At 46.2% G+C, this 27,014-nt stretch overlaps 1 protein-coding gene across 5 annotated transcripts in view; it reads left to right on the top strand.

Moving 5' to 3' along the window:
• MAP2K6 (mitogen-activated protein kinase kinase 6) overlaps positions 1-27,014 on the top strand; it is a 106,291-nt gene that overhangs the window by 54,000 nt on the left and 25,277 nt on the right. For 3 of the 5 annotated variants that reach the window (XM_061392985.1, XM_061392984.1, XM_061392986.1), the window contains exon 2: positions 17,458-17,524. In XM_061392985.1, the coding sequence (XP_061248969.1) occupies positions 17,458-17,524 (67 nt within the window). Of the gene's footprint in view, positions 1-12,778; positions 12,879-13,438; positions 13,870-17,457; positions 17,525-27,014 lie in introns of those variants that run through there. The other 2 variants (XM_061392983.1, XM_061392987.1) reach the window with 2 other exon arrangements.

The raw sequence follows: 27,014 nt of genomic DNA, 5'->3' as shown, positions 1-27,014 counted from the left end.
GCTGCACACCAGGCTTCCCTGTCCTTCACCGTCTGTGAGAGTTTGCTCGTTTGACTCATGTGCATTGAATCAGTGATGCCATTCGACCATCTCATCCTCTGTCGTCCCCTTCTCCTCCTGCCTTCAATCTTTCCCAGCATCAGGGTCTTTTCCAGTGAGTCAGCTCTTCGAATCAGGTGGCTAAAGTATTGGAGCATCAGCTTCAGCATCAGTCCTTTCAATGAATATTCAGAGTTGATTTCCTTTAGGATTGACTGGTTTGATCTCCTTTCCACACGCAAAAGAGTGAATTTAAGCCCCACCTTACACCACATACAAAAATTGCTTCAAAGTGAATCAAAGACCTAAATGTAAGAACTAAAACTGTGAAGCCCTTAGAATAACACATAGGTATAAATCTTCATGACCTTGAATTAGGCAATGTTATCTTAGATATGACAACAAACCCACACGTGGGGCTTCATCAAAATTAAAAGCTTTTTTATGGCAAAGGCACCATCAAGAAAGTAAAAAGATAACTCATGGCATGAGAGAAAATATTTATAAACTATATATCTGACTAGAGACTTGTTCTAGAAAGAACTTTTATAGCTTAATAATAAAAAGACAAATAACCCAATTAAAAAACAATAAAGAATTTGAACAGACATTTCTCCAAGAAGATATATAAATGGTCAATAAATACATGAATTATGCTCAATGTTATTGTCAGAGAATTGCAAACCACATTGGGATACCACTTTATGTCTACTAAAATGCTGCTGCTGCTGCTGCTGCTGCGTCGCTTCAGTCGTGTCCAACTCTGTGTGACCCCATAGACGGCAGCCCACCAGGCTCCTCTGTCCAAAGGATTCTCCAGGCAAGAATACTGGAGTGGCTTGCCATGCCCTCCTCCAGGGGATCTTCCTGACTCAGGGGTTGAACCGGCGTCTCTTATGTCTCTGCATTGGTAGGCGGGTTCCTTACCACTAGCGCCACCTGGGAAGCCCATTTATACCACTGTGATCATTCAAAAAAAGTTAAAGCATGCTTTTTCAACTATGCTTAAAAGGAGACAGCATGTAACTGCTTGTTGCTGCTGCTGCTGCTGCTAAGTCACTTCAGTCGTGTCCGACTCTGTGACCCCATAGACGGCAGCCCACCAGGCTCCCCCGTCCCTGGGATTCTCCAGGCAAGAACACTGGAGTGGGTTGCCATTTCCTTCTCCAATGCATGAAAGTGAAAAGTGAAAGTGAAGGCGCTCAGTCATGTCCGACTCTTTGAGACCCCCGTGGACTGTAGCCCACCAGGCTCCTCCATCCATGGGATTTTCCAGGCAAGAGTACTGGAGTGGGGTGCTATTGCCTTCTCCCCATTAAGATGACTATTATCAAAAACATAGAAAATAAGTGTTGGCAAGGAATGCAGGGAAATTGGAACATTCATTCATTGCTGATGAAAGTGTAAAATGGTTTAGCTGCTTTGGTATAGTTTGAAAGTTTGGCACTTTCAAATAAAAAATTAAAGGTTAGAGTAATTTCACTCCTAGGTGTACATATACTCAAGAGAGTTGAAAATTTACATCTGCATCCAACCATGTTCATGAATGTCCATAGGCAGCATTGTTCATAATAGCTAGAAAGTGGGAAAATCTAAATGTCAGCTGATGGATGAAGAAATAAAATGTGGCATGTCTGTATGAGAAAATATGATTAGGTAACAGAAAGGAAGAAGTACTGGTACATGCTACAGTGTGGATGAGCCTTTAAAACTATACTTCACTGAAAACATTTTATTTACATGAAGCGTCAAGAATCGGCTAATCTACAGACAGGATGTAGGTTAGTGGTTGCCCCTCATGGCTCAGCGGTAAAGAATCCGCCTGCCAATGCAGGAGATGTGGGTTTGATCCCTGGGTCAGGAAGATCCCCTGGAGAAGGAAGTATCAACCCACTCCAGTGTTCTTGCCTGGAGAATTGCATGGATGGAGGAGCCTGGTGAGCTACAGTCCGTGGGGTCGCAAAGAGTTGGACACGAATGAGTAACTAAACATCAACAACAACACGACCAGAAGGAGAAAAATGGAGAGTGACCGCTAAGAGGCATGGTGTTTCTTTTGTGGGTGATGAACATCTTGTAGAGTTGATTGCGGTGACGATTGTACAGTTCTGAATGTGCAAAAAGCCGTTGGATGATGCATTTTAAGTAAGGAACTATGTTATGTGAATTATATCTCAATAAAACTGCTGTAATAAAAATCGAAGAGCCGAAGTAATGTCTGGATCTACTGTAGACCTTGAGGTTTGCAGCTCTGGAGATGAAGGATTCCAACTCTTGAGTAACAAACTTTCTAAAATTCACTGAAGAGTAAAACATATCGTGTTCTCACATGTGACCTTGGGGACTCATGGACGGTTCTTGAGCTGGGAACCACTTTTGACTTTTGTTGCCAGGTTTTGTGATGAGCAGCTTTGGAATGGAAAAGCTTCTGAGAAAGAAAAAGAGTTTAGGCTGCACCTGCCTACTTTGCAATGGTACATAATTGAGCTGCTTGTTGGAATTTTCTCTTATGTTTCTCACAGAATATTAGCTACTTCCTCAGGAGCTCATGTTCTGCAAGTCTCCTCGGTAAAATTTTGTTTGAAACTAAAGAGCTCCTCTGCTGACCGACTGTGGCTGCTTCTAATGCGTCTTGGCCTCATATTTCCTGGACCCCATGGGAAATCTTGGCAGAACACCCTGTTATATGTCAATACTTCCCTTCACACTGAATTTTCTTCCTGTTGTCATTCTTTATGTCCTTGCTTCTTGTCTTGGAGAGGGACCCTCCACGCCTTTCTCTGAGTCTAACCTCTCTCCTCTGTGCTGTTGATCCCATCACATCCACAGGGATCGCATCCACCATCGCTGGGCGTTTCTCTGGTCTCTGTTCCCCACGGACTTCTTTTCTTGGCTGGACTGTTGCCCAAATTTCCCATCATTTTCTAGAAAGTAGTAACAAATGTACCAAAAAAACCCCAAACTTTCCTTAGATCCTGGTTTGTTTCATAATATACTGTGTTCTTATTTTACCCCCACAGTAACTTTTTTTTTTTGGAAAGTCGGTGTCTTTTCATAATTTTATTAATGTGTATTTTGATAAACAGCCTGAGGTTTTAAACTTAAGAACCCTGTGCTAAAATTAGGTCTAGAACATGTCATTCCTAGAACAATTCTGAGTGGGAATCGAGGTAAATTGGACATGATCAAGCAGAAAGGACAAGAGTGAGCATGGACATCTTAGAAATCAGCGTTTATTTTATTTTGAATATGAAGGTTTCCGGCTGATTTAAGAGGCTCAGTGACCGTGAGTGTTTAGCCTGAGACTGGTAAATCCTCTGACAGGAAGAAAGAAGCATGAGGTGGAGATTCCTGTCAGGATGCGGGGATCAAGGAATTTGCTGGTGGAGTAGGAGCCCCTTTCTGTGACATCGAGAGGAGCCGTCACCACACACACACACACGTATCCCTAAGACACAGTGTTATGCAAACAGGAGCCACAGTCACACCTCTGAAGTAGTCACTGACATATACTCCTGCCGTTCAGTTGCTCAGTCACGTCCAGCTCTCTGCGCCCCCGTGGACTGCAGCACACCTGGCCTCCCTGTCCTTCCCTAACTCCCGGAGTTTACTCAAACTTATGTCTATTGAGTGGGTGATGCCATCCAACCATCCCATCCTCTGTCGTCCCCTTCTCCTCCTGCCGTCCATCTTTCCCAGCATCAGGGTCTTTTCCAATGAGTCGGCCCCTGCTAAAAGTAATTTATGGGAACAGGGAATAGGCTTATCAATTTCAACAGAAATCCCCTTAGGGGAAGGGTGTTAGTTTATAAACACACAGCCAAGCTCTCTCATAGTAGAAACTTTATGACATTATCTATAAAGCTGATGATTCCCGGTGGATCCGTGGTAAAGAACCCACCTGCCAATGCAGGAGACACGGGCTGGATCCCTGGGTCGGGAAGATCCCCTGGAAGAGAGCCTGGCAGCCCACTCCAGCGTTCCTGCCTGGAGAATCCCTTGGACAGAGGAGCCTGGCATCGCAAGGCTCCATGGTGGTTGCAAAGAGTCTGACACGACTTAGCGAGTAAACAACAGCAACAGTAAAACTGGTGTAGTACTCCTGTCAGACACCAGAGGACCATTTAAGGAGGTAAGTCCTAGTTTACAGACAGAATGCTTTCCATTTTAGCATCAGTGGAACTAAAGTCCAGAAAGGTTAAAATACCTTAGGCACAGTCCATGGCAATATAGCTTTTCAGTGGAATCTGGCTCTCCGAATAGAACTAGGTTGCTTCGCGTTAGTTCCTATAAACAGCTTTATAGCCTGGACATAGAGAAGCCTGGACATAGAAGTAGAAAGTGTGTACAGGGAATTTAACCCAGGAGTTCTTCCTTGGCATTCAGATTTCATGTATTGTCCCGAAACACTTCAGCAAGAATCCTTCTACAATCAGTGGGTGAAGAGTAATCAGGGCTTCCCAGGGGGCTCAGTCAGAAAGAATCTGCCTGCCACTGCTGGGGTCGTGAAGAGTCGGGGATGACTGAGTGACTGAGCACCGAGAGTCATGGTGGTCCAAGGACGAGACACAGCTGTATTCTATGGCAAAGCTGACTGATCTGTTTATCTGTCTGGACAAGGCTGTTGTACTGGAGGACGTGGAGCTGACCCCGTGGAGCCGCAGTGATCACTAACCACGCCTTGCATGCTGTGCCTTCTCAACAAGTGTTAGTTGGGTGTGTGTTATTCTCACGGGTTCTGCCTGTTAATAAGAAAGCACCTGCCTGCCACATGGGTGGACCTAGAGCTGATCATACTCAGTGAAGTCAGCCGGAAAGAGAAAGGCAGATACCGTGTGTTATCACTTCCGTGTGGAATCTAAACTTTGACACAAAGGAACTCATCTGTGAAATGCAAAGAGACTCACAGACAGAGAGCAGACCTGTGGTTGTCAAGGGGCCGGGCGGCAGCGGCAGGAGGGACGGGGAATTTGGTGTTTATTAGCTGATGCAAGCTGTTATATGCAGGATGAATGAAGAACAAGGTCTTACTATATCCCAGGGAACTGTATTCAATATCCCGTGATAAACCACAGTGGAACAGAATATGAAAAAGAATATATATGTGTGTGTGTAACGGAATCGCTCTGCCGGATAGCAGAGATCGACAGCATTGTAAATCAACTAGGCACGCGTGCTAAGTTGCTTCAGTCGTGTCTGACTCTCTGCGACCCCATGGACTGCAGCCTGCCAGGCTCCTCTGTCCATGGGATTCTCCAGGCAAGGATACTGGAGTGGGATGCTGTGCCCTCCTCCAGGGGATCTTCCCAACCCAGGGACCGAATCTGCATCTCTTATGTCTCCAGCATCGGTAGATGAGTTCTTTACACTAACGCCACCCACCCCGGAAAGCCCAGATTAACTATACGTCAGTAAATAAATTAAAACAACAAAGAAAGCACTCGTCCCAAATAGCAGTGTACCTGAGCTGGCAACTTCAATATTTTTTTATTCAACACGCGTTTATTCAGTGGTCCTGCCTGTGTTTGCTCTTCAGTCCCACCAAGCGTTGATAGATGCTGGTATTCTCATTTTAAAGTTGGGGCTTAAATTAATAACGTCTCAAGATCTTGCAGCCGATGAGCATGATGGCTTGGCCCCTTCTCTCGAGACCTCTTTCTTCTCAGCACCATATTGAGTTGTTTTCCGATGTAACCGGGCTAATTGCGTATAGATGCTAGTGGGCACTGTGCTCAGGTCTTCACCCTGCTCCCCAGTGATAAAAACCTGTGAGAACCACCATCTATTGTATGCAATTGAAATCAACCCAATACAGACTTGCGACGTCAAGAAAATCATAAAACTAGTATTTCCAGGGATCATTATAAATCATCTCCTCTAATTTTTGGTCAGCCATTAAAACCAATTTGGAGAAATTGTATAGTTAGCTGTGTATAAGACATCATGGGGCAAATTTTCAATTTATATCTTTCTCTCCCATTTCTGATCACGGAACTTCCCTGATGGCTCAATGGTAAATAATCCTGCCAGAAGACGTGGGTTCCATCCCTGGGTCGGGAAGATCCCCTGGAGAAGGAAATGGCCATCCACTCCAGTATCCTTGCCTGGGAAATCCCATGGACAGAGGAGCCTGGCGGGCCACAGTCCATGGTGTTGCAAGGAGTCAGACACGACTGAGCGCACACACTGATAGGCAGGTGGCTCATTCTGTGGGAGCAACAGGGACTTTTTAAAAAGTAATCAATTAACACTGTGCTGGTCTTCGTTGCTGCTCGAGGACTTTCTCTAGTTGTGGCCTGCGAGGGCTCCTCTCTAGTTGCAGTGTGTGGGCTTCTCGTTGCAGTGACCTCTGTTGCAGAGTACTGGCTCTCGGCTCATGGGCTCAGGAGAGATGGTACAGGCGCTGAGTGGCTCCGCAGCATGTGGGACCTCCCTGGACTAGTGGCTCGACCCACGTCCCTTGCATTGGCAGGCTGATTCTTAACCACAGGACCACCAGGGAAGCCCACCAGAGAATTTATGTTGCCCTTGAACAACGCAGGGATTGGACACCAACCCCCATCCCACCCGCCCCCTCCACACAGTCAGAAATCTGCAGACTGCTGTCTCTGCCTCAAAAACAAAGGGACTGATAAATGCAGGAATTGATAAATGACTAACCCGGGGCAGGAAGCGCAAGCAGTTTGGACAAAATCAAAACTCAAACCCTAGTTCTTTGGATTCCATGTGTTGTGAACTCTGAGCACAAGCTTTCCACCACAATTAAAGAACTATAAAATGAAAATACAGACACCAAACTTACTGGGGAAAAAACCCGCTCATAGGTGGATCTTCGACGTTCAAACCAGTGTTATTCAGGGGTCCATGTGCGGGCGCGCTAAGTCATGTCCGACTCTCTGTGACCCCGTGGACTGTGGCCTTCCAGGCTCCTCTGTCTGCAGGCTTCTCCAGGCAAGAACACTGGAGTGGGTTGCCAGTTCCTTCTCCAGGGGATCTTCCTGACCCAGGCATCAAACCCACGTCTGTGTCTCCTGCGTTGGCAAGTGGGTTCTTCCTGCTAGTGCCATCGGGAAGCCCTTTATTTAGGGGTCAGCTGTACTGTTTTTCCTTTTTTGTTATTAGTCTTAGAGAAGAACTGATTTATTTACGTGTTTCAAGGGGACTGCCTGGAACAATTTCTAGACGTGTTATGAAGACTAGAGCACTCCACTTCTTTGACACCCCGGGTTTTGGCCCCGCCCGAAGCAATATTTGTTAATAGAGGTGAGATAAGCGCCTGAGTCCTTCTGTAGAACTGTGGAATTTTCCCTCAAGGGTTCCAGGAGGATCTGAAACAGCAATGAAACCTGAGTAGATGTGCATAAAAACAGGTTGTTTGCTTTCTCTTTTCAGAAAACCTCACATTTAAATTTTGTGGTTTTCTTGAAGCTTTGTCATATTCTTTATTTTTTAATCAACCATCCTGAACCTCTAATCAGAAAAATATCACCAGTGGGAGATGCACTAAGCCCGCAAAGGGTGCCGCAGAACAAGAAGGTGTCTTGCCAGGCTGTGGTTTGTAAAACATAACTCAAAAACGTCCAGCCTCCCTGGAGAGGAAGGTGAGAGATATTGCAGAAGCAGCCGTGGGCCAGAGGATCTTCCTGAGTTTGTTCAGGCTGGAGGGCTGGAGTGTCAAGCTGCGGAATCTTGCTGTATTTTCTGAGATTGTTTTGGCCTTGGCTTCTTTACCTTCTTGTTTCTTGCTGGCACGGGACGTGAAGAATTTCAGAATGTGCCACAGGCCTGGGGAAAGGGTGTATTTCTTCCTTGGCATCGAGTTAGAAAGAAACGAAAGGAAGTCAGCATCATCTCCTTTGTTCCAGAGAAGGGCACGCCCCCCGCTCCCCCAAGGACCGTCTAGGACTACCTGTTTCTTCCTGTCGGCATTGAATCCTTAACTTTGTTTTGCCCCCTTGCATTGTCAAGTTAAGACCTTGTCGGTGTTACCTGAATCCCGGGATTAGCAGGCTCCAAGTTTCTACTGCCGCACGCGATGCAGACATACAGCTTCCTCAGGAAGGCCCGCGGCAGGAGCAGTTGAGAAGGGAATGGAGTGAAAATGAGGTGGCGAAAGAGAGCAGAAAGGGAAGAAGCAAGACACGAGTTTGTTAGAGAGCATGGCGGCTTGTGTACAGCAGGACGGACACTAGATTATTTCAGTAAATACTGAAAAGGCATTAGTGAAATTCAGCGTCCATTTCTAATACAGGCGAACCGTGTTTATTGGGCTCCGCTTTACTGCGCTTTGCAGATACTGCAAGTTTTACGAGTTGAAGGTTTGTCGCAACCCTGAGTCCAGCAAGTCTGTTCTTGTTATTTAGTCGTGTCTGACTCTTTAGTGACCCCACGGAAAAGAGGTGTCAGGCTCCCTCCAGAGGCTCTGGGATAAAGAACCCACTCTTTGCCTCTTCTTTCTGTTCCTCTTTTTCAACTACTTAAAGATAATTTTCTGTGATTCAGTAGCTATTCAAGAAAATCTTTCTATTTTGGAAAGTTTCGATCATAGTCAAAGGTAGACAGACAATGAACCACCATATATTCATCACTCAGCTTTGACAATTACCAGCTATTTGGTCTATAGGAAACCCCACCCCACTCACATACTATTTTGAAGCTTATCTTGCGTGCTCAGTTGCTAAGTTGTGTCTGACTCTTTGTGACCCCATGGACTGTTGCCTGCCAGGCTCCTCTGTCCATGGAATTCTCCGGGCAAGAATAGTGAGTGGGTTGCCATGCCCTCCTCCAGGGGACCCGCGTCTCCTGAGTCTCCTGTTCTGGCAGGTGAAATCTTTACCACTAGCACCACCTAGGAAGTTTGTCTTAGAGTCGTATTATTTCACTCAGAGACATTTCAGTATTTCTCTCTAAAATATATGCGAGATGTTTAAACCTAGCCGGGATGGAGTATGCGTTTTGAAAAGACGAGACACATCGCTGCGTGTCTTTGGAAGCTGCTGCCTTGGTTTTATTGTAAAGTGGTATTTTTCACACCCTGTAACTGCACTTCCTTTTGCTGAGCCTCATGAATGAAGCAGCGTGTGAATGAGGAAGGAGATGGGCACAGCTGTGGGGGTTCCCCGCCGAACCCCTCGCCCCCACGCCTGCCTTCCCGGGGCCCCAGACCACAAGAGGGGTGGCGCTTGGCTGCCGTGTCCCTTTAGGTTCTTTCAAGAGCACAGAGTCAGCACCAAATGGTTAGCGTGACAAAGCGCATACCTCAGCTCCACCGGGTCTGCAAAAAAAAGGCTTCAGTCACGAGACCGGAGCTGTAAGGAAGCTCTTCTGAGTCCTTCCTGCTTTGAACGAGGACCTTTTCTGAACGAGCGGACGGCGCTGCTCCGTCCACGCTGGTTTTCCTCCTGGGACTCGGCCAGAGGTTCTTGGTGTCCTCGGCTGGTTCTTCAGTCCTCCTTCTCTCTCCCTGCTCTCGCCTTGGCTGCCTTCCTTGCCTGTTCCCTTCTTGTTTCCTCGCTGGTCTCAGTCGACTTTTCTGCTTCTCCCTTTGGCACTCCCAGGGCTTCACTCCCCTCCCCGCCCCCACCCGTCCACTCTGAAGCTCCGGGTACCTGTTTGAAGCCTGCCACGTGCCCTTCAGAGTACCCTCTGTTGTGGTTGCTGTTCAGTCGCTCAGTTGTGTCCAACTCTTTTTGACCCCATGGACTGCAGCCTGCCAGGCCTCCCTGTCCTCCACTGTCTCTCAGAGTTGCTCAAACCATGACCATTGAGTCGGTGATGCCATCCAACCTTCTCATCCTCTGTCACCCACTTCTCCTCCTGCCCTCAATCTTTCCCAGCATCAGGGTCTTTTCCAACGAGTCCTCTCTTTGCATCAGGTGTTAAAAGTGTTGGAGGTTCAGCTTCAGTATCAGTCCTTCCAATAAATATTCAGAGTTTCCTTTAGGATGGACTAGTTTGATCTCCTTGCTATTGAAGTTTATCTCAAAAGTCTTCTCCAATACCACAATTCAAAAGCATCATGATATTCTTCAGAGCTCAGCCTTCTTTGTGGTCCAACTCTCACATCTGTATATGACCACTGGAAAAACACATAGCTTTGGTTATACGGACCTTTGTTGGCACAGTGATGTCTCTGCTTTTTAATATGCTGTCTAGGTTTGTCGTAGCCGCCCTCCCAAGGAGCAGACGTCTTTTAATTTCTCCTTAGCACATCTGATGTGGAGCTCCTCTGCCTTCTTCCACCTCCCACCCCAACTGGCCTGACTTTTTCTTTTACTTAATTTTATCTAGATGGGGAAAAGCCAGGTTGCTCCTAATATTACAACTACACCTTAACTCCTGATCTTCTCCACCTTTTATCCAGTTGATGACCAGAACCCATAGTTTTGCTTCTGCAGAGTTTAAGCAGCTTATTTTTGAGCCCAGATGCTGTGGTCTCTGCCTCATTTCTTGGGTCTATTGCTTACTCTGTTCATGGGCAAGGAATGGGGTCTGGCTTTGAAGAGCTCACATTCGAGTGGAAGAGATGGGTAAGCAGGTAGATTCAGTCAATCAGTGAAAGAAAGACAAGACAAGCTGCCCATAGAGGGGACATTCTGGTGCGTTCTTATTTTGAAATATAAGCACAGATATGAAAGGGAGACAAGAAACTTCTGTCTAGTGGACACCTGTTGTGTGCTGGACTTCTTCACATCAGTTGTACCAGCTGAGTCTCTTGGCCGTCAGAGTTGGCATCTCCAGTTCATAGGTGAGGAAATTGAGTTTCAGAAGCATCCTCAGGGAGACGTCCTTGGTGATCCAGTGGCTAAGCCTCCGAGCTCCCAGTGCAGGGGGCCCGGGTTCCATCCCTGGTCTGGGAACTAGAACCCACATGCCGCCTGCTAAGAGTTCGCTTGGTGCAACAAAGATCGAAGATCCCATGTTCCCCAACTAAGACCCCGTGCGGCGAATTTAGTAAATAAAAGTAACAAGTATTTAGGACAAAAGAGAAACATCCTGAAGGTCCCAGTGTTAAGAGGGCCAGCTCGGATTTAAAACGAAGTCTCACTTATGCTCAAGGTTGTATTATTTCTACTCCATTCTGTGCTATTTACACGTCTATCTGTATGACTGAGCCCCTTCAACCTCCACCTGAGACTGACAGCATTGTTAATTGGCTATGAAAGTGGAGGTGAGGTCGCTCAGTTGTGTCCGACTCTTTGCGACCCCATGGACTGTAGCCTACCAGGCTCCTCTGTCCATGGGATTTTCTAGGCAATAGTACTGGAGTGGATTGCCATTTCGTTCTCCAGGGGATCTTCCCAACCCAGGGATTGAACCTGGGTCTCCCGCATCGTAGACAGATGCTTTACCATCTGAGCCACCAGGGAAGTCCGGTGGCTAATTAGCTATACTTTCATATAAAATAAAAACCTTAAAAAATTATTTTTTAAGAAGAATTTATTTATAGGGTAGCAATGGAGAAACAGACACAGGCAATAGGCTTATGGACATGGGGAGAGGGGAAGAGAGGGTGAGACGTATGGAAAGAATAACATGGAAACTTACATCACCATATGTAAAATAGATCGCCAACAGGAATTTGCTGTATGAAAAATAATTATAGTTGATATATAATATTATATTAGCTTCAGATGTACATCGTAGTGGCTCAGTATTTTTAGTGTGTACTTTTTCAAAGAAAAAAACTGAAGGCCTCAGTACTAAAGTTCAAAACAGTTGAGAAAAGAACAACGAATATTCTGTTCACAAATACAGATGCTGTGGAAGCACTGCACAAAATTGCCGTCATAATGGGACATTTATGGGGGGGTGGATAAGAAAATTAATAATGCACAGATTCAGACACGAATCCATCAATGCAGAAGTAAATGATTCAAGATTGTCAGCAAAGGTGTGAGGAGCATAATAAACGAAGACGGTAGTGGACAGAGTGGGCATTTTAAATGAAAATAGTAGACATTCTGACAGTTGCTTTGAGTTGTTGTGTTCGGAGGCCAGCACGTGGGAGCCGGCCGTGTGGGCGGTGCTTCCTAAGGCGCAGCCGGGGTCTGGGCAGATCTGGGCGGGGGGCGTGTGATGAGGGCGTTGATTTTCGCAGATTGTGTTCGGTAAGAGGGCTGGGGCATCGTGAGCATAAGGGCAGGTAAAGACGGGGTTTCAGGACCGTCAGCTGCCTGCTTGAAAGAAAAACGGCTGCGTGTTTACAGTGAGCTGTGCAGCTCTCGGTGTCTCCATTGTATGTAATTCCGGAGACACTTGGCATCCTGGTTGGAGCCTCAGGGGTGGGTGGGGCTTTCTGTGTCCCCTTTGTATCACCATCCTAGAGCCTGCTTTCTCCCTGCGCTCCCTTCTCTCTGCTCTGCTCTGTGTGTGGCTTTGCATCCGATCATTGCGATTTAAGGACATTCAGTGACACTTCTCCGCTGATTTCAGCGCCAGCCGCCCTTGGAACTCAAGCCTCGTGTACAAGTATGAAGGTGAGGGCAGCCAAGGCCTTCAGGTTGCCAGTTCCTTGGCTGGAAATCCCATTCACGTTGGGAAACAGATTTTTAAAATACATTTGGCGCAGGGAGCAAAGCCACCCTTTTGTTAGGCTGGGTCAATGATGGTAAACCCCTGCAATCACGCCCCACCAAGCTCCCTCACCCTGGCCAAGCTGGCCTCACGGTGCCCCTTCTGTTGACCCCACACCATCCTCTTGCTGCTGGGGTTGGCCCTGCAGCAGGACCTTCTGTTTTGTGTCATAAGGCTCATGAGGGGAGCCCTTCGTGCTCAGCTTCACCCAGCCGGTGCTGAGCGAGGTCTGTGTACCGCTTTCTGCAGTACGGTCAGAGCTGGTGAGTATGTCTGTGGCTTGGTGAATGTTTTCTAAGTATTGGTAAGATTTTTTTATTCCTTTACCCCCCCCCGCCCCCCGCCCCCCAATTCTCTCCCAATGCCATTTTGCTCTGGGCTGTGATCATCAGCCCAGCTTTGGTTTAAGATGCATTTTGCAAATATATGTGTGTAGTGGGACTACAATATTTTCTGAGAAGACGGGTGTGGGCGGGCCGCTGGCTGATGTAAGATGGGGCCACATATGTTTGCTCCATCAGGCCAAGGAGATTTTTTTTTACCCTCTGCAGACTGAACCAGTTCAGAGGACACAGCTGGTTGAGATCTGCAGAAACATACAGAATTCCGGTCTTCTGAGAAGGCTGGTTACCAGCATGTGACAAAACCTGGAGCCTCTTTTCTGAGCTAGCTTTCATTTCTGCTTTTGAATATCAAGCAAAAAGGCCATTTATCAGTCGGTCACCTCGTTTTATTATTCATTTTGCTCCGTCTGGTTAAGTTTCAAAAAAGCACAATGTTAAATGTTAGAGTCAGGTTGGTTGGCAGCCTTGCGAAGGGGAGCAGATTGCTTTCAAGTAAACGCAGCTGGAAGCGGACTGCATATGTGTCCCTTTCTTCTAAGAAATGAAAGAGGCATTTATAGAAAGGTGGCTGAGTGCTGGGCTCTCCAGGGTCACTTTGTCGGTTTATCCCTCCCAGTCTGGCTGATGATTAACGTCACACCTTGGTCGTTCAAACGGACGCATGTCTCCCTCCCTTGCTGAAGTCGGAGCTTCTCGGAAACAATGAACTTGCAGAGGTTTAGGGTAACGGGAGCTGGAGGAGGGTGGAGCCTCTGCAGCTCTGTCTCTCTCGCTCAAGTGTGGTCTCAGGAGCTGAGTGAAAATGCCTGCTGTGGGGTTTTCTGCGGCTCCTGCTTTTTGCAGCCTTGAAAACCGCATCAGAGTCACGTCTGCTGCTCTCTGACTGGATTGCTCTTCCAGCAATGGGCAGGTAAGTGAATTATGGAGTGTTGGCGTGTGCCTTTGTGAGTTTTCTTTTCTTTGATCTACTTTTAAAACACGAAGGCAGGGTGTTTTCTGATGGTGTAATTCAACCAGGTTTTGTTTGTCCAAAAGCATTTTGGAGTGCTTTTTCTAGTTTTTGTCAGAGAAGAACCTGGGGTGGCGGGGGGCGGGGGGCGGTCTTCTTTTCCTATACTGAGAAGACTTTACTGTTGTTTTGGCCATCTCTTTCTTTAGTCTCTGTGCCAAAAGTGTTTTTTTTTTTTTTTCCTCTTTCTTTTGCTGTTTCTTCATATGATGATTTGGTGGGTTTTAGTTGGAGTCAATTGCTGTTAAGGAACTAACTAATCATTCATTGCTGTGATGTAATAATTCATTGGTATGTTAAAGTTTTCCAAAGCTGTTTTTCTCCATAAGTAGTTATCTTACTTGACGTCTATCTAGGAAGAGGTGAGTTAGAAACGAAGAGAAGAGATGTAGGAACTGAGTTAGGAATGAAGAGGAGAGTAATGTTGCTTCATGAATCAAAAGCCATCTGGAGAGGCGTTTTCACAGGCAGGATCTACTTTAGTTTCGTTCTGTTTTATCTGGGAGAGCTACAGGGCTGGATCAGTTGTGATCGGTCACCTGTACTGGAATCTGTATGTCGAGATCCAGACAAGTCACGTTTGTTCATTCCTCCCTAGAGTATCTCGGGGAAAAATAGCCTTCGCCGTGAATTTAGCTGAGGCCCACGGATGGGAATTGTTGGAATCCAGCCATTTATCTGTTTGAATTCTCACAATCAGATCCAGCCTTAGCATCCTTCTGGTGTACACTACAGCTCTGTGTATTGTCAGGAACTAACTCAGTGACATGTACTAAATGGCCATAGGCGCTCCAGGAACAGGAAAGGAAATGGTGAGGTTCGAATTCTTAAAAAGGCACGTTGGGAAATCTAAACGAGAGAACCGAGATGACCTGTCGCATTGGAGGTGGCTCTGAATGGCTTTCTCCGGCAAATATCGTGTATTAACGTGTATATGTGGAATCTAGGGGAAATGGTAGAGGTGGTCTTACTTGCAAAGAAGAGATAGAGACACAGACATCTGTAGGCAGGGGTGGGTGAATTGGGAGGTTGGGACTGACATATAGGCTGCTGATTCTATGTGTAAAACAGGTAGCTAGTGAGAACCTACTCTGTGGCAGAGGGACTTGCTGCTCCGTGGTGACCTAAATGGAAAGAAGGTCCAGAAGAGAGAGGATATGTGTAAACACAGAGCTGATTCCCTTTGCTGAACAGCAGAAACTAACACAATATTGTAAAGCAGCTGTACTCCAGTAAGAGAGGCTTTCTCTGTGTTGACTGCCATCGAGCACGTTGCCTGCTGGCTTTATGCGCTTTGGCAGAGTTAATCTGGGTTTTGGATTTTGATGGCGCAGAAAGAAAGGTCTCGATATATTGGGCTATGAGATAACACAGGCAGCTCTTTTTTTAAAATCTTTATTTTTAATTAGAGGATAATCGCTTTATAGTGTTGGTTTCTGCCATACAGCACCATGAATCAGCCACAGGCACACATATGTCCCCTCCTTCTTGGACCCCCTCCCACCCCTCTAGGTTGTCACAGAGCACTTGCTTTGGGTCCCCTAATACAGCCAGTTCTCGCCCAGAGTTTCTGCAATGACTTCCTTTCTTTAATGAGACTGTGCAGATTGTTTTTGACGTGATTATAATTATTATTATTTCATTGCTCTTCCTCGTGTTATCCCATGGTTCTCGCATCAGTCTGGTAAGATAGGTATTGATGTTACTATTAATACACCATATTATAGCTGAGGATAATAAGGATTGGATAACAAGTGACCCTGGAGGTCTCTTTGCATGTGGAGAAACCAGGTGTAAGCTGGTCTTTACAGACCCAGAATCCCATACTTCCCCTCTTCATTCTCTCTGGTCCCCTCTACACTTCATCCACTGGGGAATGGAGGAAAAGCTGCCACGTGGGTGCTTGGGCACCCGGATTCTGATTCTGACCAGGCCATTGCGGGGGCTGTCTAATGGTGAGCAGTCCTTGAAGTCTGCAGATGGTGTTCTCCTGCAAGGAGGAAATCAGGATTTGATTTCTTCACTTTCTGCACAGACTCAGCATCTCTGTGCAGGGCCTTAATCAGGGCTTGCACTGAGAGAGGTGAGAGAGAAAGCAAACCTGTGTGTGTTCCGTCCAGCTCTGCTCTGGGCTTTCCTGCCAAGCCCGAGAGACACAGGCGCTCCTTAGGTGAGGAAAACCCGGGGTCCTTACAAGATGAGTTGCTCTGATCACCTGTTGTTGTTCAGTCGCTCAGTCATGCCCGACTCTTTTTGCCTCCATGGTCTGCAGTGTGCCAGGCTTCCCTGTGCTTCACCGTCTCCCAGAGTTTGTTCACACCCATGTGAACCGTGCAACCATCTTGTCCTCTGTCGCCCACTTTCTCCTGCCCTCAAGCTTTCCCAGCATCAGGGTCTTTTCCAGGGAGCCAGTTCTCTTCATCAGGTGGCCAATGTGTTGGAGCTTTAGCTTCAGCATCAGTCCTTCCAGTGAAGCTTCAGGGTGGATTTCCTTTAGGACTGACTGGTTTGATCACATCTTGAGCTGGCATTTCTCAATCTGTTCTTGTAAACTCATCAACAAGAAATGTTGGAGCCAAGCTCTCTTGTGGTTTCAGCCTAGGAACAACGAATACATCGATTACGTTCCCATCTGGCTCACAGAGAAGGGACAGCCTCCGTGCGTGAACCCTTCTGTTACCTTAATCCATTTTGGAACAGCGCAAAAGTAAATAAAGATTGCTCTCCCCTTCTCCAGGTGTTGTAACTGATGGCCGGTGGCTGAGAGTGGGCAGGGCGGAGCAGGGGAAGGGTAACTTTTGTTCTCCCTGCCTGGTTTGCTCCATCAGCTCATCACAGACCCAGTTAGACACTGCGGAGTACTGAGAGAGGTGGGGCCACACTTGGCTGAGAGCTGTCGTCGCTGTTTGCTAGTCGCTTAGTTGTGTCTGACTCGTGACCTCTTGGACTGTAGCCCGCCAGACTCCTCTGTCCATGGGGTTCTCCAGGCAGGAGTACTGGAGTGGGTTGCCGTTTCCTCCTCCAGGGCATCTTCCCGACCCAGGAATTGAACCTGCATCTCCTGCATTGGCAGGCCGATTCTTTACCACCAGCCACCAGGGAAGCCCTGATGGACATAATAAAGGGAGACAACCTTTAACCGACACCACCCACCATTGTCGCACAAGAAAGGAGGAAGGAGGCTGGGATGCCGAACTCCCAGCAGAGAGAGACTGCAGGTCTCCCGGGGTAAAGAGAGTTGGCATCCTTCAGGGGCCTTTCATGGATCCGGGAAGCCCTCACCCACGACCTCAGTCTGCACTCGAAGTTCTGCCCCGCCCGGCAACTGTGCCTCGTCACTCCCAGCGCTCCTGGTGGGATGCGGGGCTCTGAATGCAGGGATGAGACTCGGGCTCCCAGTTCCGTCCTTTCTGCGCTGCCATCTCTGTGCCTGCTCTCACTCTGTGATTTTTGTAGACCTTAACATTATCCTTCCATCTTTCCCTGTAGGCAAGAAGCGAAACCCTGGCCTTAAAATTCCCAAAGAAGCATTTGAACAACCTCAGACCAGTTCCACGTAAGTTGGCAAGAGTGCCGTCTTAATCCAAATGCTTGTACTTCACAGGTTTCCAGGGAATGGGAGTTCCTTTTCAGAAGGGTGAGTAATGCTTTGACCGGGGAGGGAGTTTGTTAGAAAGGAGAGCCCTTTGAAGCGGGGAAGCCAAGGACTTTTACTGTTCTGAGACCTGAAACGATCTTAGTCGGTCAGTCTATATGGAATGGGTACCTTTGAATTTAGTTGGCTAAAAATTTTACAGCCGTGTTTGGCAGATGGCTTGTTGTTCTTCAGTCGCTGAGTCGTGTCTGATTCTTTGTGACCCCGTGGACTGTAACCCACCAGGCTCCTCTGTGCATGGGATTTCCCAGGCAAGGATACTGGAGCAGGTAGCCATTTCCTCCTCCAGGGGATCTTCCCCACCCAGGGATGATTGAACCCACGTCTCCTGCATCGGCAGGCAGATTCTTTACCACTGTGCCACCAGGGAAGCCCTGGTAGATGGGGTCTTAAATAAATTCAGAAAGGTCACTGGATGGGGACTTTTTTCCTTTTCCATTTTATCCGAATAAACCCCTGAGGGAGCCACCACTGTGAACTTTGGGTTGGGTAGAAAGGTAGTACTTGGTGAGGACTCAGCATCCTGTACTTAGATCCTGTTCCGTATGAACAGAAGGCAGATGTGAGATACGGGACCACACCTTACGAGCTAAGCCGTGGGTCCAAGGCCCCGAGAGTCCGAAGCCCTGGTGATGTGGGACACCCACTCCCAGAGCCTCCCTCTTTCTTTGTCTCTCCGCGTTGTGGGGAGGGTGTTGCCTAGCTGGGAGCAAGGTCAAGTGAAAGTCACTCAGTCGTGTCTGACTCTTTGTGACCCCGTGGACTATACAGTCCATGGAATCCTCCAGGCCAGAATACTGGAGTGGGTAGCCGTTCCCTTCTCCAGGGCATCCTCCCAACCCAGGGATCAAACCCAGGTCTCCCACATTGCAGGCGGATTTGTTACCCACTGAGCCACCAGGCAAGCGCAGCTTGGGGCAGGACCACATCAAAGCATCTACAGGGGAAGAAAGGCAATTCCAAGAAAAAAAAACTATAGCAGAGGGAGCATAATAGCCATTCCAATGGAAACTTAAATTAAAAAAAATACATTAATTCGGCTAAGTTGGGTCTTAGTTGCAACAAGTGAAGCATTACAGACCTGCTTCCCAGGTGACACAGTGGTAGAGGATCCGTCTGCCAACGCCGGAGACGCAGGAGATGCGGGTTCAGTCCCAGGGTTGGCAAGAGCCCCTGCAGGAGGGAGTGGCAGCCCGCTGACTCTGTGGGACTGACGGGCGAGCTCTCCGGACGGGACTCGTTTGTCTGTAGGAATTTACTCTCGTCTCTTCTCCATCTCCATCTTGTTGCTTCCTGATTATTGTGCAAATGGAATCATGCATATCCTTTCTGAGACCGGCCTTTTTCTTTCAGCATCATTCCCTTGAGGTTATTCGAGTTGCTGCATGTACCCACAGATTATTCTTTGTTATTGCTGAATGCCATTCTGTGGGGTGGATACACCAGTGTGTCAAAGCCTTCAGCCTCTGAAAGCCTTTGAAGGAGATACAAATAGTTTCTGGTTTGGGGCTGTTATAAATAAATGTGCTGTGAACATTCCTGTGTAAGTTCTTGCATAAAAATAAGTCTTCATTTCTCTGGGATGTATGTCCAGCAGTGCAATTATGGGTCGTATGGTAAGTCCATTTTTAGTTTTGAAAGAATTGCCAAGTATTTTCCAGAGTGCTTGTACCAAATTACATTCTTACCAAAAAACATATGAATGGCCCAGTTTCTCCTCAGAACTGTTTCTCATTTTAACCATTCTGGTAGATGGGATGTATCATTGCAGTGTTAATTTTCATTTCTCTAACGGCTATTGATACTGAATACTTTTGGTGTTTATTTCCCATCCATGTGTCTTTTTCAGTGAAACGTCTATGCACTTATTTGTCTATTATCCAGTCAGATTTGTTTTTAATGCTGAGTTTTGAGGGTTCTTCCTATATCCTCGATGCAAAACAGTTGTCCGGTGTGTGACTCAATTGCAGTGTCTCCCAGTCATCATGGTTCTTTCCATCTCTCTCTGTTGATGAAGCCCACTCTATCAGTTTTTCCTCTCATGAGTTACGTTTTTGGTGACAAGTCTAAGAACCCTTTCCCTATGCTTGGGTCCTAAAGATTTTCTCCTCTATTCTTTTCTAGAAGTTTATAGATTTACATATTAGATTTAAGTCTGTGATACATTTTGAGTTTAATTTCTGTACAAGGCCTGGGGTTTTCAGTTGGGCTCTTTTTTTCCCCGTGGATTTCACTGGCTAAAGTTGCTCCAACACCAGTTGCCGAAAAGACTATCCCTGCTCCACTGAATTGTTTTTGCTCATTTTTAAGATAATAATTGGGGATATTTGTGTGCATCCGTTTCTGGGTTTTCTGTTCTGCTCCAATGATCTCTGGGTCTGCTCCTCCAGTGAGAACTGGACATGGAACAACAGACTGGTTCCAAATTGGGAAAGGAGTACATCAAGGCTGTATATTGTCACCCTGTGTATTTAACTTATATGCAGAATACATCATGAGAAACATGGGGCTGGATGAAACACAAGCTGGAATCAAGATTGCCGGGAGAAATATCAATAACCTCAGATTTGCAGATGACACATGGCACCCCATTCCAGTACTCTTGCCTGGAAAATCCCATGGATGGAGGAGCCTGGTAGGCTGCAGTCCGTGGGGTCGCTAAGAGTCGGACACGACTGAGCGACTTCATTTTCACTTTTCAATTTTCATGCATTGGAGGAGGAAATGGCAACCCACTCCAGTGTTCTTGCCTGGAGAGTCCCAGGGATGGGGGAGCCTGGTGGGCTGCCGTCTATGGGGTCACACAGAGTCGGACACGCCTGAAGTGACTTAGCAGCAGTAGCAGTAGCAGCCACCCTTATGGCAGAGTGAAGAAGAACTAAAGAGCCTCTTGATGAAAGTGAAAGAGGAGAGTGAAAAAGTTGGCTTAAAGTTCAACATTCAGAAAACTAAGATCATGGCATCTGGTCCCATCACTTCATGGCAAATAGATGGGGAGACAGTGGAAACAGCGTCAGACTTTAATTTTTTGGGCTCCAGAATCACTGCAGATGGTGTCTGCAGCCATGAAATTAAAAGACGCTTGCTCTTTGGAAGGAAAGTATATTAAATAGACAGCATATTAAAAAACAGAGACATTACTTTGCCGTCTAGACAAGGCTATTGTTTTTCCCGTGGTCATGTATGGATGTGAGAGTTGGACTATAAAGAAAGCTGAGCACCAAAGAATTGATGCTTTTGAACTGTGGTGTTGGAGAAGACTCTTGAGAGTCCCTTGGACTGCAGGGAGATCCAACCAGTCCATTCTGAAGGAGATCAGTCCTAAGTGTTCTTTGGAAAGACTGATGTTCAAGCTGAAACTCCAATCCTTTGGCCACCTGATGCAAAAAACTGACTCATTTGGAAAAGACCCTGATGCTGGGAAAGATTGAGGGCAGGAGGAGAAGGGGACGACAGAGGATAAGATGGTTGGACAGCATCACTGACTCCGTGGACATGAGTTTGGGTGGACTCTGGGAGCTGGTTGGTGATGGACAGGGAGGCCTGGCGTGCTGTGGTCCGTGGGGTCGCAGAGAGCCGGACTCGCCTGCGTGCCTGAGCTGGCTGGCCGCCCCTCTGCCTGTATCCCTCTGTCGTGGTTTCTGCAGCTATAGATTAAACCTTAATTTTGGGAAAAGTGATTCCTCTCACTTTGTTTTCTGTTTCAAAACTATTTTGGTTATTTTAGGGCTTTCATCTTTTCCTGTTAGTTTTAGAATAAGCTTGTCTATATCTACAAATAAACTCACTGAGATTTTTGGTAGGAATTGTGTTGAACCAAGAGATCGATTGAAGGAGAATTAGCATCTTTATTTTGCTGTCTTCCAATCCATGAATGTGGTAGATTTCTCCAAGTATTTAGATTCCCTTTGATGTCTTCCATTAATATTTTATAGTTTTCATCATACAGATTCTCTGCGTTTAGTTTTATTAGGATTTATACCTAAGTGTTTCTTTTTTTTTTTGAAGCAACAAAAATTGTATTCCATTTAAAAATTTTGATTTCCACTTTAGAAATTCAGAAATGTGATTTATTTTAAAAATATTTTTATTTTTTTGTTGTGCTGGGTGTTTGTTGAGACGTGTGGGATCTAGTTCCCTGACCAAGAATCAAACCCAGGCCCCCTGCATTGGGAGTGTGGAGTCTTAGCCACTGGACCACCGAGGAGGTCCCTGTAATTGATTTTTGAGTTGATTGCATACCCTGTGACCTTTCTAAACTCAGTTATTAGTTCCAGGACCTTTTTTGATAGGTTTCTTACAGTTTTCTGTGTAGACAGTCATACTTTCTCTAAAAAGACCATTTTATTTCTTTCTCTTCTGTTTTCGACCTCTATTTTCTTACCTTATCTTAGTGGCAAGAATGTTCAATACTACATCAAATAAGATTGCTGCGAGCAGGCTGACTTGCTTTGTTTTCCATCTTAGAGAGAAAGCATTTCATCTTCCACCATTAAGCACGATGTGAAGTCCTCATAGACGTGGTTTATGAGGTTGAAGAAGTTCCTCTCTGGTTGAAGTGTACTCAACCAGAATTCGGTTTTCATCGTGAATGTGTGTTGAATTTTGTTGAGTGACTTTTTGTGCATCAGTTGATGTGATCTTGGAGTTTTCTTCTTTGTGCTGTCGATATGTATTACTTTGATTGATTGTTTAAAAGTATTTGCATATTTATTCGGCATCATGGAGCGTTATCGGGGGCACTTGGCTCTTCATCGCCTTGTGTGGGGCCTTCCTGGCAGTGTGCAGACTCCGTGTGGCACACAGGCTCTGTAGCTGTGGCCCTCGGGATTAGTTGCTTCATGGCAAGTGGGGTCTTAGTTCTCCCACCAGTGATCGAACCCACATCCCCTGCATTGCAAGGCGGATTCCTAACCACTGGACCACCAAGGAAGTCCCAACATTGGTTGATTTTTAAAATATTGAACTCGCTTTGCATGCCTCAAATAATCCCACGTGGTTTTGGTGTACTATATTTTTATACACTGCTGGATTTAATTTCTGCAAATATTGAAGATTTTTGTGCCTGAAGTTGATAAGAGATGTTGATCTATAGTGGGTTTGTTTGTGTGTATATATGTGTGTGTGTACTATTATGTTCTGGTTTTGGTATTTAAGATAATACTGACCTTATAAAATATGTTGATTAGAACACCACCTTCGTTTTCTGGTAGACATTGTATAAGATAGGTGGTAATTCTTTAAAAAACAATGTTGAACTATAATTTACATATAATATTATATTAGTTTTAGGGTTACAAGATAATGGTTTCATATACGCAATTAAAAAAAAAGTTTGCTAAAATTTCTCCCGTGAGACAAAATGGGCTTGTATATTTCTTCTTCTAGAGCTTTTTAATGACACATTCAGTTGGGTTAATAGTTACTGGATAATTCAGATGATCTATCTCATTGTGGCTAAGTTTTGGTAGTTTGTGGTTTTCAAGGAATTGGCCTATTTCATCTAAGTTGTTGAATTTATGAAAGTAAAGCTGCTCATGGTATTTCCTTGTTGAATGACAGATACATTGTGACATCCTCTTTTGTTTACTGATACTGATAATTCATGTCTTCTCTCTTTTTATCTGTGTTAGTCTTGCTAGCGATTTATCCATTTTATTGATTTTAAAAGAGCCAACATTGTTTTATTTTCCTGCTTTCAATTTTGTTGATTTCTGCTCTTATCTTTATTATTTCCTTTGGGATGTATTCTCATTTCAGCCTTCCAGCTGTCTTATATTCTTCTTCCCTTTAACATCTGCTAGTCAATGGCAACCCACTCCAGTGTTCTTGCCTGGAGATCCCAGGGACGGGGGAGCCTGGTGGGCTGCCGTCTGTGGGGTCGCACAGAGTCGGACACAACTGAGTGACTTCACTTTCACTTTTCACTTTCATGCATTGGAGAAGGAAATGGCAACCCACTCCAGTGTTCTTGCCTGGAGATCCCAGGGACGGGGGAACCTGGTGGGCTGCCGTCTATGGGGCCGCACAGAGTCGGACGCGACTGAAGCGACTTAGCAGCAGCAGCTGCAGCAGTCTTTCCCTTCTTCTAGTTTATGTTAATAGTCCGTCTTTTTAGTAAATTTCTGAAAACTAACATAAACCCTCTCTTGGTATAAAAAAAATGAATAAAAAGCTATGCAGAGGTAAAGGGAGATTCTCTGCTGTCTAACCCTCGCCTGGTGGGACAAACCTTGGCTACACTCTTGGTTTCATCGTGTCGAGCCAGGGTCCCTCTGCGATTGTCAACGTCTCACGTCAGCTCAGGAAGAGGCTTATGATACACTGTTGATGTTGTTATTGTTATTAAATTAATCCTGAGGCTGAAATTGGTGCTCCTCAAGAAGTGGTTTCCGCACTTGGAGTTTTCCTTGGCAGTTTTGTGCGGCTGGCTTGGTGATTTTTGCCGTTTATACCCGGCCACCTTCGCTGGACCGCACACAAACAAATAGCCCGGGACAGAGCCCTGTTCTTCTTCGGGCCGTGCGTGTGGCCGCCTCACTACGTCTCTGATGCTGGTGTGTCTGTGACTCGGGTCTCTGGGCTGCTCCCCCCCTGGATGGGCAGCAACTATTCCTAATTCTAACTGGATTCTGTGCTGGTCAACATTCTTTCAGTTAATCCTCACGAGAAACTCAGAGGCAGTTGTTATTCTGCTCGCTTTATAAGGGAGAAGGCAGGCCTATCCAGGGGTCAGGTGTCCTTCTCAAAGCAACTGACCTCACAGAACCCAGACTCCGGTGCTGGAATCCGTAGGTTCACGCTTGGGAGCTGAGCTTCCTCGGTTGAACATCCTCGGCAAGTTACCCAAGTCTCCTAAGCCCCCTGTGAAAAACAGGAACAAACATGGCTGTGGTTGCTATGGGGATTGGATGTCACGGTCCATATTACATGTCCAGCCCAGTGTGTGTTCCAGTGAGATTTCTCAACGAATGTGGCTCTCAGTGTCATTGTTATTATTATTATTTCACTTAATAAGTGGGAGAGCTGGCCTACAGACTGAGGGCTCTCTGACCCTCAAGTATGTGCTCTTGGCCACATGTTAGACCCGGCGACCAGAGCCAAATGGCCCATGAGAGGCGGGGTCGCTTACTGTGTAGTTGAGAGGACGTCACGCGTGGCTCTGCGTTCCAGTGTCACCGTCTCACTGAGTGACCTTGAATTATTTAGCCTGTTTCGGTGTCCATTTTTCACATTCAAACAGAGCTAATGCTGGGACTTCCTTGATGGTCCAGTGGTTCAGACTCCACGCTGCCAGTGGAGTTGGCAGGAGAGCAGTTAACCCGGTTTTCAGGTTCAATCCCTGGTCAGGAGGCTAGACCCCACACGCCACAGCTAAAGATCCCACACGCCGCAACCAAGGCCCAGAACAGGTAAATAAATATTTTAAAAGAGTAAAGCTAATACCTCTAAGAGCTGTGAAAATTGAAAAAGACTTTGGATTTAAAGGGTCTTGCATGGTCTCTGGCCCAATTAGGTGCTTTATATTATCATTAGATTATAAGTAAATATTGTTATTTATAGGCAAATAATGGATGCATGCTCAGTCGCTTGAGTCGTTTCCGACTCTTTGTGACTCCATGAACTGCAGCCCACCAGGCTCCTCTATTCATGGAATTCTCCAGGCAAGAATACTGGGGTGGGTTGCCATGCTTCCCCGAAGTGGGCTCTTCCCAACCCAGGAATCGAACCCAAGTCTCCTGCATTGCAGAGGATTCTTTACTGCTAAGCCCCTGGGGAAGCCCAGGCAAATAAGTGTAATAGTAACCAGTAAACTCGTTACTCATGTAGAAGTATAAATAAACAATTATTTTCATAAATCAAAGCTGGCTGTTTATAGAAAACAATCATAGCAGGTGGCCTCTGGAATACCTTTGGCCTTACAGGGTTAGGAGTTTTGTAATAAGTTCGCTTTTCTTCCTGGAGGACTGAAATATTGAATAAGCGACACAGAATGTCCACCCACAGTTTAAACCTCACTGCCCCAGACAGACGAGTGTGCCCTGGACCGGTTACAGCGTCAACTAATCCCAGACAGGCTGTCCACCTCAGGCCATCATTTCATGCTTCTGGCCGCCTTGCTGAGCCCGAAGCCCTCGTGGTGGGGGCTGGTGATCAATTACACTAGAGGGGGTCTGGGCGGGGCAGGTTCCTTGGATTCAGTCGGATGTGGAGTGAGTCATAGCTTCAGCACTCGGGAGGAAGATAGCTTAAGTCTCAGTCAAACAGGTTTTCATCTGGAATGTGGGAATAATGACTCGTGTGTGTGTGTGTGTTTCAATGATAGGAAATGCAAGGAAAGCACTTAACCCAGTTTTCAGCGTCTGTACCCCCTTCTCCGTAGGTCAAGGCTGAGACTCGGATGACATGAGTTTTATTTTCAGCCCTGTTGAGGACTGTGTGTTCAGCATATCACTGAGTTTTTCTGGGTTTCATTTTTCTCATTCTGGAAAATGGCACGAAACCCTCCTATTAGGTAGAGTTATAATGCAAGGTTAGAATAAAACTGGAATCAGCAAACTTTTTGTGCCAAAGACCAGATAGTAAATATTTGGGGCTACCAGGCCACAATGGCCTCTGCTGAAGATTGTTTCTTGTTTGTTTTTTACAGCCCTTTAAACATGTAAAATTCACCCATTGCTGGGTCACAGACTGTAATTGATGGGCTTCCCTGGTGGCTCAGAGATAAAGAATCCTCCTGCAATGCAGGAGCCACAGGAGATGTGAGTTTGATCCCTGGGTTGGGAAGATCCCCTGGAGGAGGAAATGGCAACCCACTCCAGCGTTCTTGCCTGGAGAATCCCATGGACAGAGGAGTCTGGCGGGCTACAGTCCATGGGATCTCGAAGAGTCAGACCCGACTGAAGTGACTTCGCACGCACTCACTGACTGTGATTTGCAGAGCCCTTGTATGAGTGCTAGAATATTAGCTCTGGAAGAGGTCTTACCCAACAGCCTCGCTGGATGGCATGCCCTTGGAGGTAGCCCTGAATAATTAACTAGTGACCTTTTCTGTTGCTTCATTCTTTACAAAAGGAAGGGTCTGAACAATTGCAAAGGATTTTTCACTGTTTATATTAGTCACATGTTTCAAATAATATTTGCCTTTATTTCACAGTTCCGTTGCGATTAGTACAAGCCGTTGGTGACAACTAAAGAAAAAGAGCTTCGGAGGTTTTAAGAGTGAGAAGTCAGATTTCTCAGAAAATTTAATTCCTCTGGAAGGTGTTTCTGAAGAAAAATTCTCTGCTTAGAGACACAGGATTTATAAAAGCATCACCTCTGTGTGTGTGTGTGTGTGTGTTCGTCTTTATCCCTGCCTCTCAGTCCGGGTTTTAAATTAATTTAGAAA

This window comes from Bos javanicus, chromosome 19 (assembly GCF_032452875.1).
Source record: "Bos javanicus breed banteng chromosome 19, ARS-OSU_banteng_1.0, whole genome shotgun sequence".
Classification (NCBI taxonomy): Eukaryota; Metazoa; Chordata; class Mammalia; order Artiodactyla; family Bovidae; genus Bos; species Bos javanicus.
The sequence above is the reverse complement of the archived record's forward strand: the minus strand, read 5'-3'. Positions and strand labels throughout refer to the sequence as shown.